This window comes from Tachysurus vachellii, chromosome 19, assembly GCF_030014155.1.
Source record: "Tachysurus vachellii isolate PV-2020 chromosome 19, HZAU_Pvac_v1, whole genome shotgun sequence".
Taxonomy (NCBI): domain Eukaryota; kingdom Metazoa; phylum Chordata; class Actinopteri; order Siluriformes; family Bagridae; genus Tachysurus; species Tachysurus vachellii.
Window position 1 is genome coordinate 7629691 of NC_083478.1, and position 18020 is coordinate 7647710.

Genomic DNA, 18020 nt, shown 5'->3' on the forward strand with positions numbered 1-18020 from the left:
CTGTACAAACTTTGCACAAAAAAAAGCTAGCTGAACACCTTGCTTAACCATGTTTTTGGCTAGCTTATTTTTGCTGTTAACATTTCTCAGGTTTTTATGGAAGTTTGTTTCCACCTTGTTTTAAAAAATAATAAAAGATAATTGCTACTTTATATCTCGGAATTCTGACTTTATATCTCAGAATTGCGACTTTAAATTCTGACTTTATTCCTTGCAGTTCTTCCCGCGGACTCCGGAAAGAATGTTACAGAGAAATCGGTTGTAGCATAGACTCAACAAACCAGATGATGCAGCAGGGGCATATTTTATACACCAACAACTTCAGACATCAGAACGTCAACGTGATTATCGGTGAATAAAATTCTGACTTTTTTCCTTGCAATTCTAGCAATTCTGAGATAGAAAGCCGCAATTATCTTTTATTATTTTTTAAAAACGAAACAAGCTTCCTTAGGTTTCTAACAGGAGTTGTTACATTTAATGGAGTTATGTCCACTCAGAGAAGATTTTTCTATATTAATGGCAAAATTGGGTTTTGTTTTTGACTTTCACAAGTTGTGACACAATGTTAATATTTCCCAATATGATGAAACCTATGAAGGCTTAGTTTGAGGGCATCAACTGTAATGCTTTTTCTAAGAAAGCTCTTCTTAGTGACTGAGGTACTTTGAGGTTTGTTTCTGACAGATTTCTTTTTATTTTATATTAACTGAATAGTTTTGTCATGATAAAAACATATGTGTTAGTTAAATACTTTAGTCATTACCTACAGAGCTTATGCTTGCTGTCCCTGTTTCATACATATATTAGTATTAGTAATTTACATCCTCCTGTCATTAATGAACATAAACTACTAGGGGCATTAAGCTGGGGAGCAAACAACTGACTATAGTCAGCAATGGAATATATATTCTAAAGTGTTTAGAGCTATAAAAAAAAAAAATCAAATATTGTGAACATCCATTAACTATTATGCAAAACATGCATCATCCCAATTAGCAAATCAGCTACATGTGATGCCACTGATACATAATTTGCGTATGTTTTGCTACAGTTAGACTAGGTGTGTGTGTGTACTCTGGGAGTAATCTATTAACTTTAACCAGTGAGCATATAATGCTTTCTCTTTCCAACATTAAAAGCACAATGCTGACATGCCTTGTTTTTGTTTGAAAACACAAGGTGTACGTTAAGCTATGGTCTTTGTATTGTGTTCTTTGTGAACATTTTGCCTAAGTTCAATCTTCATTTTAGCGTCCGTTGAAGGGCACACTCATTCAGCCATTAACAAAATCAGTGTTATCATTTTGTTTGTTAGGTTAGCCAGGAGTGCTCATCCTATAAGAGTGATAGGTCTTATGGTGCTCAGTGGCTGCTTCATTTAATTATACCTCCCTCATCTCCTCCATTAGAACTGGGTACACGTGGCTGATTTTAATAAATCTTTATCACTTGGCCTGCCCTCAGGCCTATAAACAGAACACAGGAGTGAGACTCCTTAGTCATGGCACCAAATAAAGAGCTCCTACTGTCTCATTCCGGGAAGCGGTCTGTTGGCCAACAGCAATCTCCACAGATAAGCTTATTTGCATATGGTTAATTAGAGCTATACATGAACATGATCGTCACAGAAAATCAGCGCTTGATGAAATATTTGAGGTTGTGATAAGCGGAAATGATTTAATGAGTTATGAAGTGTTAGTATATGACGACAGAGTAGTGCTCATTTATCCGCCTGGACATCAGATTTCCTTGGCCAGATCTTCAATCATGTTCTTCATCTAAAATAAATATGTAACAAACATTACTTTACATTACATTACTCACAGACTTGGGTTCTTAATCAGCTGTGTTTTTGTTTGTGTTGTCAAGTGTGGTTAGTATAATTAGGTACTGTTTGTTCATGATGATGCCTATTAGTTTGTGTGTGTGTGTGTGTGTGTGTGTGTGTGTGTGTGTGTGTGTGTGTGTGTGTGTCATTATCAAACTGAACACGTCACCTCTTTCCATGTAATGACACCATGCAACTTTCCCATTTCTGTGACAAACACACACTGCTCTCTCAAAACACTCATGATGCAGTGGGCCTGGGAACACATTCACAAATACCTGATTATTGAATAGGAAACAGAAGGTCATGATTACGTCATCGTACACCCTTTGTAGGCTATATAAAATATTTATGCACGATACCTGCTTTACTGTAGCATCGGTAGAAAGCTGCAGCTTAACAGGTTGAATAGAGCACTCATCCTCCAGGCTCTTGCACAAATCCTATAAGATGGGTTAGAAACGTAAGAAGTTCTTATTAATTTATGGCTATTTCAGCATTTTACTGTATTTAAGCTTTTGAGTCTTTTAGGTTTATTTGCAGGATTAGCTTCCGATCAAGCGCAGCTTTTGTGGTGAATTTATAATCAACCCTCCAAAAAAGAGAACACTTTTAACTGGAAAAGAGACAGAGAGCATTTGCACAAGAAATGTGTTGTTCACGAAAATAAAGTTCAATCGGAAAAACGCTTGTACCCTCCTGTTTGTGTAAATGCATGTGTAATGAGACTCTGGATGAGAACATGAAGCTGTGAAGCTGAATTTAAAGGTTTCAAAGGATAAAATTAGTACAAAAGCAATGGTGCGTTATAAAAGGAGAAGGAATGAATCTGTACTACAGTTTGCTGAAATTGCAAAACTGGAAGATTTGGCATGTGCTGTGATTTGCAGGTGCTCTTTTACTGCCATTTTGTTGTTTTTGGCTTTCACTGGAATCATTAGGTGTGCCGTGAACGTGCTTGGTAATTTACAGTATGGATAATTGGCATGTGTGTGTATACTAAGATAATCACTGAAACCTTTTTGTTCTGTTTGCCCTACAAACACCTTTTACACACAACTATATGAAATGATTAATAAAGTAGGCCCTTAAATAATATAATAAATAATAAATGTCCTTTGATTATTAGCATATTTTCCTAAAAACTATTGCCCAATCTTCATGCAATTTGGATCACAGCATCATGATATCAACCTCACTCACTCACTCATTTTCTACCGCTTATCCGAACTACCTCGGGTCACGGGGAGCCTGTGCCTATCTCAGGCGTCATCGGGCATCAAGGCAGGATACACCCTGGATGGAGTGCCAACCCGTCACAGGGCACAGACACACACACACTCATTCACTCACTATGGACAATTTTCCAGAGATGCCAATCAACCTACCATGCATGTCTTTGGACCGGGGGAGGAAACCGGAGTACCCGGAGGAAACCCCCGAGGCACGGGGAGAACATGCAAACTCCACACACACAAGGTGGAGGCAGGAATCGAACCCCCAACCCTGGAGGTGTGAGGCGAACGTGCTAACCACTAAGCCACCGTGCTCCCCTATGATATCAACCAAAATAACTTATTGCTATCTAGGATGGTTCATCTATGACACACAGTCAAATTTGACAGCTGAACAGGAAGTGAAGCCTTTTTTTCAGCATTACTTTTAAACTTGGCACAAATGTTTAAGTTCAAGATCTGATGTTAAAAGCAAGCTTAGATTTCATTTGCAACTTGGGAGGATTACTGAAAACAGGTCATGGGGCCTGGTGCCTTAATTACTGCTATCACCTACATTAATTAATGTTTCTGCCATAAGGTAATTTCATGTAAAAAATCATAATTAGGAATAGATATTTGCACTTCTGGGTATGGCACTCCTTTAAAAGGATTTAAAAACTCCTTTAAAAGGATTTCAAACCTGGATATATTTGTAGGATAGCTAATATAAGATAAACGAGACAAAATGCCATCAAAAGCTGTCAAATCGGGACACCAATCGAAGCCATTGACACAAAATGACAAGAATAACCTAACGCATGCTAGCAAACAGGTGGATGAGGTACAGAGCACGGCTAATACCGCTACAAACGACGACATCTTAGGTGCGATCCACTCTTTGAGGGCTGACTTCTCAAAACAAACTACCGAAATGATGGATGCTATAAAAAGCATAAAAACTGATTTAATTGATCATTCGAAAAGAATAGTAGAAGCCGAGGAGAGAATTTCACAAACTGAAGAAGATGTTACAGCTCTCCTGCACAAAGTTAAAGAACTTGACGGAGTAACATTGTCTCTGCGCAATAAAGTACAAGATCTGGAGGACCGTGGAAGACCTTCAAACCTGAGACTGATCGGTCTACCCGAAAAAACCGACGGCTCGGAAGTTTGCGCTTTTCTTGAAAATTGGCTCCCTAATCTTCTGAGCATCTCTGGAAAATTGTCCGTAGTGTGTGAGTGTAGTTCAGATAAGCGGTAGAAAATGAATGAATGAATGAATGAATGAATGAATCTTCTGAGCAACACATTTAAATCTGCGCTTGTTATTGAGCGAGCACACCGGGTCGGACAAATCAACCCTAAATGCCCGACAGCTCCGCGACCAATTGTGATGAAGTTCTTGAGCTACAAGGATAAAGAGAAAACATTGAGAGCAGCTAGAAGTCTAAAAGAACTACGATATGAAGGACAACGAATCAGCTTGTTTCTGGACCTATCATCTGAGACCCGACAGCAACAGTGACAATTTGATAGCGTGAAGGCACAGCTCAGGGAAATGGGGGTCCACTACGCCATGATGTACCCTGCGAACCTGATAGTTACACATGCCGAACGATGCCACATTTTTAAATCCATTCCCAAGGCAGAGGCCTTTATTCAGTCACTACAAACTACGGAAAGAACATTGTGATTTTTGCAAATTTAAGTCCTGACTGTAATGTTCAGTGAAGCGCAGGTAAAGCCTAATAAAATAGACTATTACTCACAACCATGTAAAATTTGTGAAGATGTCTGCAATTTTAAACCCTCTTACTTTTGAAAATATCGTTCCAAATGTTCTAATTTTTTCATTAGACGTAAAATGGGTTTAATATGTTTATATTTGATACTTTACCGACTGAATATACATGGTCCATTATAGTCCAGCAAAGGTAGTGAGTGGACCCCCATTGTCAATCATAGAAAACCACACTTTAAAAAATTTAAATGCTGGGGCAATTTATCGTTGTTTTATAACATACTCTTAGAGGGATCAAAAGATAATTCTTTATCTTACTTGGCAGCATGGAAAAATGATCTGCAGGAAGATATTTCAAAAGAAGAATCTAAATAATCATGTCTATTTGCTCATACCCACAGCATTAACACAAGGTGCAAACTACTGCAATACAAATGGCTTTTAAGGACATACATTACCCCTGTAAAATTAAATAGGTTCAATCCCAATAACCCTGACAACTGTACAAAGTGCAAAGACGAAATTGGTACACTTTTTCATTATGTATGGGAATGTAAAGAGCTTAAAAAATTTTGGAAGGAAATTCTTACTATGATTGGTCAGTTAATTGGAGATAATGTTCCTCTTGAACCAAAACTGTGTGTATTCCATATATACCCAAAAAAATTTGGTCGTAAATGCAAGAAAACCTAAACTAATAGACTTTACTCTGCTACTGTCATTGCATTAAAGTGGAAAGAACCTCAAAGACCCTCTTCTAACCAATGGGTCAAGGAAATTTCCTCAAACCTTTCTTTGGAAAAACTGACATTTGCTATCAAAGGGAGGTTAAATGACCTTTATAACATCTGGACTCCCTTTCTATACTTCTGTGATCAAGTGGACTTGACAGCAGAATAACTTGGGACCTGGGCAAAACAAGGTTAAAGAACAAAGTTATTACTGTATTATCAAAACTTTATCTCATTTAAGTATATTTTTATGTAATCTATTTTTTAAACTTATTTATTTATTTTATGTTCCAATTTTAATTGTTCATTTTGATATTTAATTTCTTGTAGGGTGTTTTTTTTTGATGTGGGAAAAACCTAATAAAAATAGTAGTGAAAAAAAAGGAATCGATATTTGCTGGGGACCTGCTTCACCCCGTCTCCAAAATATAGAAGTGACTTTCAACCTCTTTTGTGTAATTTTTCATGCAATCCTGGAAAGAATTTCTTTTTATTAAAGCCACAAAAGCAACAGGAATTGGTGAAATTATAATAGCAACCTATTGCTGTAAAAGGTCAGCTTTTGCCTCATTAGCCTGTTGCTGTCAAAATACTCTCAGTATGTGAGTAGGTAATTCAATATCAGGACTCTGAAGCTCATTTTAAGCAAAAGTGCTACATGTACAGCTTTTGCATCATTGCACTGGCACTTGCAATGCTGGTAATCAGTGCAGCTTTTTAAACACACTGGATATATGAAGCAGCACTTAAGAATGCAAAAGGAGTAATCTTAACACAATTCTGCATATATTTCTAGCACCATGCCTCTAAAAATATAATATTTATGAATTATAAATACCCATGACCTTCTTGATTTTTGTATGCTATTGACACCCATCTTTTTCATACTGCTTGCATTGATTTGACTATATGATAAATCTTAAAATGGGTTTTAAAGCTTTAAATTAAGGTTAGAGTTCAGGTGATATAAACATGTTAAGCTCAGTGAATTAAACTGTTATTGTCAGCTTATATTTAAATGTAGTTTCGGTTAACTTATAGTTATATAGTTAAAATAAACATGAGCATTCGGTCCAGAGGATATTTTCTTTTCTTAAATGTTTCTATTTTACGTTTTAAGAGACTGAATAGTGATTCTTGTGTAGGTTTTGTTTTTGGTACCCTATGTTCTCACAAATGATTCTCCTAAAATCCAAAATTAAACAAAAAACAGATATCTTTTCTAAAATTAAAAGAGACAAAACTGAGAAAGGGCATGACTGTTAAATTCCACTACCTTTGAAGATGTTAAATTATGTTAAAATGTTTATATAATTATATATAATTTATTATATAATGATTTTGTACTATAAAACATACATTTCCTGAGTTCTGTGGCACTATATGGCCAAAGTTCTGTGGACAACTGAGCATCACATCACTATTGTGGCCATTCCCCAAACTCTTGGAAGGATACGATTGTCAGAATTGTCAGAATTTCCTTCACTGGAACTAAGAGGCCTGGAAATATTCCAGCATGACAGTGCTTCTGTGCACAAAGTGAGCTCCATTAAGGAATGGTTTGGTAAGGTTGGAGTGGAAGAATGTGAATGATTTGCACAGAGCCCTGGCCGCAACCCCAGTGAACACTTTTGGAATGAACTAGAATGCTGACTTCAATGCCTGTCCTCACTAATGAATGAGCAGGAATCCCACAGCCATGTTCCAAAGCCTTCCCAGGATAGTGGAGTTTAAATAACAGCAAAGGGCTTTAGACTAAATCTGGAAAAGGATGTTCAGAAAGCTTTGTAGTGCTGCAACAGAATGTATTTACACTTTTGTTTGGAGATTTTAAATCAACTGAGATTAAACACAAATAACTGAAATTTAAAAATGTCAAAAAATATTAAACATAGATTAAAACAATATATATATATATATATATATATATACGTATACGTAATGTGTGTGTGTTTGTATGCAGACATTTTTGCCAATTATGATATGACAAACTAATAGCTCTGACCAGGCAGTTCTGAATTTTAGATGAAGGAACTTTGTTTAGATGAAGGAACTTTGGGTTCACATTTAAACCGGCTTTGATAAGACACTTTGATTGCAGAGGTGTTACAGTTACCTGACTTTGGTTTGAGAGGAGGAAAGTTTGCAGCTGTGCTCTTGTGACGGTTCCTAGAAGTGTGAAAGAGTCTGAAAGACAAAGAAGAGCAGGTGACTAACCACAGATAAGCTATTAGTCTGACTCAGTTCTCCCTGAGCAAAATGTAACTTTAATTGTGCTTCGACTCTGACATTATTTTGAGAGTGCTGTCTTGACTCTTGCTGTTTGCTGTCTCATCTGGATTACTGGCCATTATGCTCCTGCCCTGTATTGTGCTGTGACTGTCATTCCAAATTTGCATTAATCTTGATAAATAAGGGATTTGTCAGACTTACCATGTGTGTCAACTACGGGAAACTCGTTTTCTTTGCTGGAGTTCAGGACATGCTGTACTCCCGTCACTCCCTCGGCTCGCTGCAGCACGGCCCCTACTGGCACCACAAATTGCCTAATCTGGATCGAGGACAGCCTTCAAAATAATGAAGCGGCAGAAATACGAGACTCTCTTCAAAGCATTTCTTTTTTAATTCAGGAATTTGTCCTTATCTTTGGATAATAAAAAAACAAAGAGAAGCTAAATTGCCCTTTGCGGAATGAATTACTCACTTTGGACAAGCCCTGATAAGAGAGGGCAGGTGCGGGAGTCTCTTAATGAGTGATATACCATCATAAAAGGATGGCTGATGCCTAGAGCGTGCCAGAGCGTTGGATATCAGTGTGGCTGTTAGAATAGGGATAACATGAGTGGACTGTCCAGTCAGCTCCAAAGCACATAGAGCAGGTGACAGAGTGTGTGTCACAGCCCCTGCGAAAGCTGCTGCTCCTATACACACACAAACAAACACACAAACACACACACACACATATACACGAACTAAGCACAACCTTTAGGCCACCCAAAGCTTCCCAGTACTGACTCATGATCATGACACATTGCCACTCTGTCTCCAGGAAGATGGCAGGATAAAATGTTTGTTTACCTACTAAAGCGTAGCCCCCTGGGTTTATCACACTCAGCCTCTCCCCTGATGAGATTCCATCTGGGAAGAGATAGGCCAATCCCTCACCCAACAAACGGCCTAGAGCAGCACCTTCAACATAAATGAACTTTCACAAGAAATCTGAGCGAGACTTTGATATATTTGTTTACACACTGCCTTGGTTACAAACTGCATTTGTGATTAAACTGTTTTTGATTCCAGTAGAACGTTCATTTACTCACCATAAATAAAGACAGGCATGAAGTAGCCAGCAGGCAGGGGTAAGGTGCAGGCCAAGACCAATAGCCAGAGCTGAGGTAAAAAAAAAAAGAGCAGAGACCAAAGGTCTTAATGCAATCATGTGAATATTACATTTGGAATGCTCTGATTGTAATCAACATTAGTGAGCACCTGAGTGAATTGCAAATTATCAAATAAGAAAACCCCTTCATCTGGTGAACACAGTGAAGTGATTGCTCATTGAAATTGAAGTATAGGCTGTAAACCTTTATAATCTGGTTATTTAATTAATAACATTTAAGTTTTTACTGACACCAAGTTAAAAAGTAGTAGACTGTAGCAGGTTGCCTCATAACAACAAATGCTATTCTAATTATAATATATTTAGTTAAAATGTCAAAACCAATTGGAAAGTATAGAACTGCAATACATCTGCTATTTTTACTTCACAATTATCCTCTTAATTCTTTTAAGAAAACTTATATCAAGTCAAGTCAAGTCAAGAAGCTTTCACTGCCATTTCAACCATAGCTGTTGCAGTACACAGTGAAAAGAGACGTTTCTCCAGGACCAGGGAGCTACATAGAACAAAGACAGAGCTAAGGACTTAATTAAGTTAGTCCTGGATACATAAAGTGCATCTGTGCAACCTTTATCTAACTAATAAAGTAAAGAATACTAATAAAATAAGCTTATATTTCATTCATCTTGATTAACTTCTTCATCCTGACTCAAGTCATAGTGATCTGGAGACATTTCCAGAAACACTTATAACCTGGACAGGCCCCCAGTACCTGTGAAGTACCTTCACAAACTTTTTCACACTTATGGGCAATTTAGCATAGAAGTGGAAGAAAGCCTGTTTGGTGCAGTAGTGGCTCAATGGATAAGGCTCTGTGTTACAGATAGGAAGGTTGGGGATTTTAAGCCCCAGTGCTGCCAAGCTGCCACTGTTGGGCACTTGAGTGAGGCCCTTAACTGTCTCTCCCAGTGGTGCTGTGTCATGGCTGTCCCTATGTGATATGTGAAGAAAAGAATTTCACTGAGCTGTATATGTGACAAATAAAGGCATTTCTTCTTGTATGTCAGATGTTCCACTGTGACTGTTTTGCACAGGAAGTAACTTTTCTTGCGGTTGTTACACAGCATTAAGTGTAAATCCAAATTGTTAAAATGTCATTCATTAACACTTTAAAAAAAATATTTATTAGAAAACTGACGTGGTTTAGGAGAAACTAAGCATTTTAGATTGGCTTGCCATGGATTATTTTAATATAATTGGTTTTATTCAATACTTATTCCAAAAACTTGTGTAGGTCATTTCACCTTAATGAGAATGAAGCATCCAAGTGTGTAAAAAACACTGTAACCAGGTGGACTCCACTCTTGCCAAAGAGAATGAGGGGCTTCTTGTGCTACTGTGACATTGTGGGAAATTAAGTTCCACCGAGTGCTATCTAGCAAGGAGGTAATTAGCTGCTTCATCGAGAGCTGTAACAGCAAAAAGCAAGAATCTGACTGAGGTTATGAAATATACAATTTATTCAATTGCAAGTCAGTTATCTTTTACTTACAAGACTGTATCATCTCAGCAGCAACTTATTTCCTTCTAGTGCTCACAAGGTTACATGACAATAAGCATAAGGTTAACCAGCTTATAATAGAGACTTATTAGTAAGGTAATCACATGTTATTTCTTTTGGTAACACTTCACAAGGGAAGTGTTCATAGGTTTACATGTCACCCACACAACCATGTCGCCCTTTATGACAACAGAGATGGACATTAATGTCAGGCTGATGTAACATCTCACATAACTCAAGCTGACATCTTATAGACATACCAAGAGCAGACTGAGCTAGACATGGGGTTGTGGCATACATTTTAAGCCTACTAGATGTCAAAATATAATTTTATATCAATAGAAATCCATCACCTGACACCTTGTGCAAGCTGTTGGACTAATATTTATACATAGGCTCATTTTAGCTGTCATGAAGCATATAAGTAGGTGTCATGTAGTGCTATAAAACTGCTATGGAGTAGCACTTTTTAAGAAAAGTGTTTTCCTTTAAATCGCTCTAACACTAAAGTCGAGTGATTTCTTTAGTTTCACTTAACTCACCCTACATGCATTTTGCACTTATTTCAATAAAATAAGAACATGTTGATCATATGTTACACTAGTATTAATGCATGTGTAGAATCCTCACCTGGGAAGCAATGAAAAATCCTCCTGTGTGAGGGAAGGTCACTGATGCCAGGAGGAATGCTACGGTTGCTGAATATAATGTCTTTCTAAATAAAAGCAAACACATCCATCAGTAATTGAGGGCATGCAAATTACGGTCATATCTCATCCAGCACCCGTAGCTGTCTGGTTATTATTATTGTCAGGAGAACTGCAATTATCAACACCCTTTGCCATGAGTTATGAACAAGTCTAGCCTATGGTACTGTATGTTTTATTGAAATCCTCTTTAATTAATGCAGCTGTTTTTTACGACTGACTGAATCATACACCAAAATAAGGAAAATGGTTTCTCACTCTGTTGCCATAACCCTGCTGATGAATTTGTTTGTTCTGACAAAACGGAGAATCCACCGATGACTGTAGAGGTAAACACAGCTTATAGCTCCACACAGCAGTCTGAAGAGAGTGAGGAATTAGAGACAGGCAGCAGGAGATGAGCTCATCCAAAGGAATAAATATTAGTACTTGCAATGAAACCTAGGGGCATGGGTTATGACCAAGACAATCACACAATTAAAGAAAATGATATCACATCCATAAGTCTGCATGTATAATTCACGGTGCTATTAAAACCAGACAGTTACACAATGTAGTAGAGAGCAGATTGTGGGGTGCATCATCTTTGAGAGCTGCACAAGAGATTACAGGGCACCTATAGAAGTCTTCAAGACAACTGAGACAAATCTTATTCCATTTGGTAACAATTAATAGAAGGGTTATGGCATAACGGACATAAAACTACATAAATGCTTATGAAGATGTGTGTATATGTGTCGTTTTGTTATGAAGAATCATTTCCTCACGTTGACATAAGACCATGACATAACTGACACAATACTGTACGTTTACATGTCACTGACATACAAAAACACAGAGTTAGATATGTATCAATTTGCATGATTTAGGTCTAAAAAAGGCAAAGTTTAGGTTATGGTTAGGGGTCAGGTTATCATTCGTACCTTTTTTGTGTAACATTTTGACTCTATAGTGCCTTTTCTCCAATTATAAGCAACTTCTGAAATATTTGAAGAACCGTGTGTGACACCATTGTGTTACACCATCATACATGTTTCACGTGAACATTATCTGAAGCTCTTGACCTGCATTATTTTATTCACTGTGCTTCTGTTACATAGTTGGCTGTTGAATAATTAGCTGAATGAGCAGATTCAGACATAAATGCATTTCCATAAAAGAGTGTGGTGAGTTTACATTATCTATAGTTCACTTTAAACCCTCAATATCTTGGCTTATTATTCAAATCATATTATTCAGTACTTAAAATGAAGCTAATAGAAAATGTAAAAGCTGTAGAAATCCATGTTGTTAAAGGTACAGATTTACAAACTTAAACTAAAAACGTACCCCAGGAAAGCAAAGATCAATATTTCAGGTGGTTGATATGGGAGCTCGCTCGGGAACCTGGTCTTAAATACAGCTTGCACTGTTTCTATAAGCAAAGAAGGGAAACATGTTTTTCCTATAAACTGTCAAACTCCTGTCAATTTGCATAAAATTCTAATAAGTTTCAAATTGCATGATTCAATCTGACCTGAACTTATTTAGTATTCAATTAAGCCTTAGGGGAAGACGGACATTTAAAGTGTCATGTGAAAATGAGATCATATTAAGACCATATAAATGCCATACTTCAGGGCATGAACATATGTTTGATACGTTGGTTCTTGCCTTGTTCTCTGCTGAACACAGAGAGAAGACGGTATGTGAGTGAGCCACAGACTGCAGCAAAGAAACATGGACAGTAATCTCGTATTGAATAGTGACTGCCCATGACTTCAATACTGAAAAGCACTCCTGAGAGCAAGACACAGAGAGAGATAGAGAGAGAGAGAGAGAGAGAGAGAGAGAGAGAGAGAGAGAGGGGATTAGTATGGAATAAAAGGAAATATTTTAGACCTTATGTATAAGCTGATGTTCTAGTGAGATACATAAAATGAGATTCTGTAGGATTTGCAGCTCCATGGACACCGTGGTGATCCATGGACTCACCACTGATTGGAGCCCCAAAACAGCTCGCCACGCCTACCGCTGATGCCACAACCAGCATTTCTCCTTGAGATCTTATCTAAACCATGGACACACACACACACACACACACATATATATATATAGTATATTTTATATTCTACAGCATTACTAAAATGCTACACTTCAATCGGTTTGCTTGTGATTACCTGCTTATCACCACAAGCAGTGGCATACAAACGGTAAAGGTATGCTCCCAGCATATTTGACAGATGGACAAATGGACCCTGTATTGGGTGCAAAAAGTGACATCATGCGAGTCAATAAAGCTTCTAAGATGTCCCTCTAATTATCACCAGTCATTATTGTTTATTGATCAATGTCTTACCACTTTTCCAAGGAACACAGTGCTACCTGCTGACAGTGTGCTGATAAGACCGATGAGCTTAGCAAAGAGATTTGAGAGAGAGAGATAGTCTGGCAAATGTACACCTGAGAGGATGGTCCTAATCTCAGGCAAACCTGAGCCTGAGTCAGAGAAAAACAGACACACTGACAGAATGCAAAATAAATAGATAGATAGATATACAGATTCTGTGATTTTATAAAATTAGGCCATAAGGTTTTGACATGAAGTACAGTGAATTCAGCTACATCTTTGTTTATCCATCTTCAGTAACTGCTTTATCCTGCATCATGGTCCAGAGCCTCCTATCTTGGGAACACATGGCTTAACACGGGCACACACACAAGGATTCCTGTTTACCGGAGGATACCACACACACACACACACACACTCATCCTTAGGGGCAACTTAGTCTTGCCAGTCCACCTGCTAACATGTTTTTAGAAGTTTGGATGAAACCAGGGAGCCTAAAAGAAAACCCACATGTCTAAGGAGTGAAGTGCAGACCCTGGAGCTGTGAGGCAACAACCCTACCTGGTGCTCTACTGTGCCACCCAGCTCCAGGGCCTGCACTTCACTCCTTAGACATGAATCCTTGTGTGTGTGCCCGTGTTATGCCATGTGTTCCCAAGATAGGAGGCTCTGGACCATGATGCAGGATAAAGCAGTTACTGAAGATGGATAAACAAAGATGTAGCTGCTTTATCCTACTGTGCCACCCAGCTCCTACTTTTTCAAGCCTATATATATCATTTAAAATTTTAAAAACAGTTTTTAAATGATATTATGTAGCATTAGCGGAAAAACTATACTGCCATTAATTTACTTTGACATCCTTACTAAAATAAATATTATATTATAATATATCATATATTAACTTAACAACATTTTAACACTCCCTGCTCTAGAGACACTGAATCATGGATGATCCTGCACCCTGATCCCAGGCTGCTTCTTCTAGGCTGCTGCTTCTACTTTTAAAAAACATTTTTAGACAAAATGTATAAATCCTTGCCATAATTTGACGTTTATATCATTAAATAATATTTGCCAGAAACAATTTTTGAAGCAGGTTATGTGAGTAAGATTTCAGATGGCATGATACCTGCAGACTGGGGGCAGATGCTGTGAGAGAAGCTGGTTGAGAGAGCACAGAGGCAGGTAGGGTACAGAGTCCAGCACAGGAATTGTAGCAGGATGTTACCCTCCAGACAACCATATAGCCACTGGTGAGCTAGCAAAGGACAACAACACATGCAACACTTTACATTAGAGATTTCATTTCCTTTTTTTGTCTTACATAAGTGCGTGTTGTTTTTTTTTACTGTTACTTAATTGTCAGATTGTTCCATTCTTTCCTGCCTACTTTTAAGTTTGCATTGTGTATTTTTATTCTCTCTCACTTATGAACATATTCACATTTTTTAATGAATTGATGGAGTTGCATTTTTCTGTAACCTAGAACTAATTCCAAAAATGTAATAAAAACACATAATTCCAAAAAACACAAGTACAGTAAAGTGAGATATATGAGAGCATTTAGAATTTTATTTTCAAGCCTGATTAAGTCAAAATGTATGTTACTAAGTCATTCATAAAAGAAACATGACTTAATTCTTGTGCCATCATGTAAGGGATCACCGTCAAACTAGAAACTGGACCCAAAAAAGAGTGAAGTAGAAAATGACAGTATTTGACAGGTTATAAAATTGTAATGACTAAAGTAAATATTACTGATGCATATAGATTTAAGATGTAGTTCTGTAACAAAAACTAAGCATAAAATATCTTGCTTTGACTGAAGTGGAAGCCATGTTCTTTAGAATACAGTCTTAAAGTTTTTTTGGAGACAGCTTGGCTTAACAGAAATGTGTCATGTGTTTGTTTGTTTGTTTGTTTGTTTGTTTGTTTGTTTTATTAAAAGGAAGGAAGTTTTTTGTGGAACAACTGTCTCAATATCTCTGATTTCACCCTACATAAAGTTTTACTGTATAGTTTGAATTTATAATAAAATATACTTTTGTATATTATTATTATTCTATACGTTTTTATTTTTTACTTTATATATTATAGGATTTTTTTTATTAATTTAATTTATTTTTACACATGTACTATGTGAAACATTGTTGAATATAAAATTATTGCTACATGGATTTTAGTGTGTCCAGAGTGATAAGATAAGATAAGATAAGATAAGATAAGATAAGATAAGATATACCTTTATTCGGCCCACATTCGGGAAATTTCTGTTACAGAAGCAAAGATAAAATAAATTTAAAAAGTGATGTGTGTGTTATTGAAAAACAGCGTACCTCGTAAGAGCTTGGCTATCGTCAGGTCCATGCAGAAGCTCATGAGAGCAGTAAGGACTCCCAAAGCAGCATAACAGTACCACTCCAACCCAGCCAGAGAGAGCATGGCAGTCTGAACACGCCTTAAACACCCTGTATGACATGGTATAAGTCTGAAATTTAATGTAATTTTGGATGTAAATTTGAGCTGCATACAAGTAGGAGCATCTTTTTGTACTGAATAAATTTTGGAGCATGATCCAATCGCAAGAACACAATTACAACAGCAAATCATTTAAATAATTAAATAAATAAAAATGATCTTCACCTCTGATCTTTGATCGAGCAGGTTGCCACGGTTTCCCGGGGTGTCCATTAGAAATAAGTATCTTCTCCTGGGATTGTACTCCATGTTGTTCATTTTCAGCAAAACTTGTGCATGTTACATAATCATGCTGCATTGTCTAAGAAGTGATTAAGACGTGATTACAGCTCTAGTAAACTTTTATCACAAATAGACACAAAGCTTTTGTGTCAAGGTGCACAGTTTATATTTCACACAAGGGAAAAAAGAAAGCCTACCATATCAAGAAGAAGGCGCAGCTCAGTATTCAGCTCTCTCACAATTCACCCGTGAATTCACAGACCTGGAATGAACTGAAGAGGAAAAAGAAAAATGCAAGTTCATCTCTAACTTATTAACGGTGCATTTGTCCTTTGTTGCTATTGCCCCAGGGTATGCTCTGAGTTGGAACAATGTGAGATTCAACTTTCCTTTATTTTTCTGTTAAATTGAATCAAAAATTCTCTAAATGTCATACAAAGACATGGCCTTTAAGATGTTTAATGAAAGTCTGAACTGTGAAGTGCTGGAAGTCAATCAGTAAGAAGTGCATTCAGCTCACGGGAAATGAAAGAAACCCGCCGACCTTCACAGAAGGTCTTTTGTGTTGTGTCGATTCTGAACTTTGGGAACAAGTTTGGATTGCGCAATTGAGTACTGTTCAAAATTCTTGCATAGCACTGACCCTGAAGGTGAACACAATCATTTTCTTCAAAATCTATTTTTTTCGGGGCTATTTTGTATTATCCCTATTGTGTTCTCCTGAAAGGATGATGCTAGCTTCAATATATGAAAATAATGTTTAAATCTGGCACTAATGGATAATTCATTAAAGATTATATATAGTGTAATAGGAAATAATATTTATTCAGGCATTATTAGAGAGCATTGCGTCGAATTATTCAAATTAGTCACAGCTCCAGGAGGCTGTTTTTTTTCATCTTTTGAGTCTTGAGTTGTCTGCAAGTGTTGGAATAAATGCACAGTTTACCTGTATTAGTCATTCTGTCTTCTTTTGTAGCCTGTAAAGAGCAGGACAACTGAAAAGCCCAGACAGCTGAATGACTGAACAAGAGAGCAGAGGTGAAATTGCAGTTGATTTAAATTAAATCAGTAGTGAAAATCTCTGTCCCCATGGCAGTACCAATCTGCGCTAGGCTGATTGGCGGATGGATGGAGTGGCTCGTGTGCATGGAATACCATATCCTCTTTCCACTCCATGACTGATAAGCTGCTGCGATTTCGCTATCCATCTGCTTCTGTTTGTCTTGATGTAAAGGCTGAGTCAAATTTGGAGAAAGTCACTGTAGGAATTCTTAATTCATTGTTTAATATGGAAAACCAAGACTTTCACAAATTTCATTTCTTAATGCAGTGATTTGAAGTTTGATAATACAGCACAAACCCTGATAAGACCTACAAACCCTACGTGGGTTTCCTTTGGGTTCTCCAGATTCCATCCAGTGTCTTAAAACACGCAGGTATGTGGATTGCTTACTCTAAATTGCCCTAAGTTATGAACGTATAGTGTGTGAATGTGGGTCTGTGAGTGTGTGTAAATGTGTCTAGATTTAGAATTAGATTCTTAAGCGATCCAGATGCAAGAGTAATGACGAAACTCCCTGAAATGACATGAGGAAGAAACTTTGAAAGGATGCAGACACAAAAAGGAACTCATCATCTTCTGCGTGGCACCGGATAGTGGGATTATATATCATTAATCTTTGACAACTGTATACTCTGAAATCAAAACACTAGGAAGTGTGTTGAAAGGATATGTGGATTTTACACATGTGTTTTTTAAACACTTCAAATTTTATGTTTCAGTCATATTTCATATGCAGGGTTTTTGTGCATTTTGTGCTTGATTTTTTTTTTTTTAATGCATAGCTCATTTATTTT

The 18020-nt window shown here is 37.2% G+C and overlaps 1 protein-coding gene across 2 annotated transcripts; it reads right to left on the reverse strand.

Moving 5' to 3' along the window:
* Nucleotides 1-487: 487 nt before the first annotated feature.
* Nucleotides 488-16427, reverse strand: clcnk (chloride channel K). Of its 2 annotated transcripts, XM_060894298.1 has the most exons (20): nucleotides 16358-16427; nucleotides 16104-16239; nucleotides 15797-15928; nucleotides 14590-14718; nucleotides 13467-13606; nucleotides 13288-13365; nucleotides 13103-13178; nucleotides 12782-12907; nucleotides 12458-12542; nucleotides 11387-11488; nucleotides 11052-11136; nucleotides 10165-10329; nucleotides 8841-8910; nucleotides 8599-8709; nucleotides 8225-8441; nucleotides 7954-8087; nucleotides 7637-7707; nucleotides 2194-2274; nucleotides 2001-2087; nucleotides 488-1781 (listed from the first exon to the last, which is right to left on the reverse strand). In XM_060894298.1, exons 1-20 carry the CDS (start codon nucleotides 16358-16360, stop codon nucleotides 1743-1745), a joined length of 2067 nt encoding a protein of 688 aa, XP_060750281.1. In that variant the 5' UTR covers nucleotides 16361-16427; the 3' UTR covers nucleotides 488-1742. The 2 variants fall into 2 exon arrangements, with proteins under 2 accessions (XP_060750281.1, XP_060750282.1); XM_060894299.1 differs by lacking the exon at nucleotides 10165-10329.
* Nucleotides 16428-18020: the final 1593 nt, after the last annotated feature.

Coding starts and splice junctions, on each gene's coding strand:
- clcnk (XM_060894298.1), bottom strand. Junction 8,088..8,224: donor CTTATCAGGGCTTGTCCAAA/GTGAGTAATTCA, acceptor ATTATTTTGAAG/GCTGTCCTCGATCCAGATTA. Junction 2,088..2,193: donor CCGATGCTACAGTAAAGCAG/GTATCGTGCATA, acceptor ATGTGTTCCCAG/GCCCACTGCATCATGAGTGT.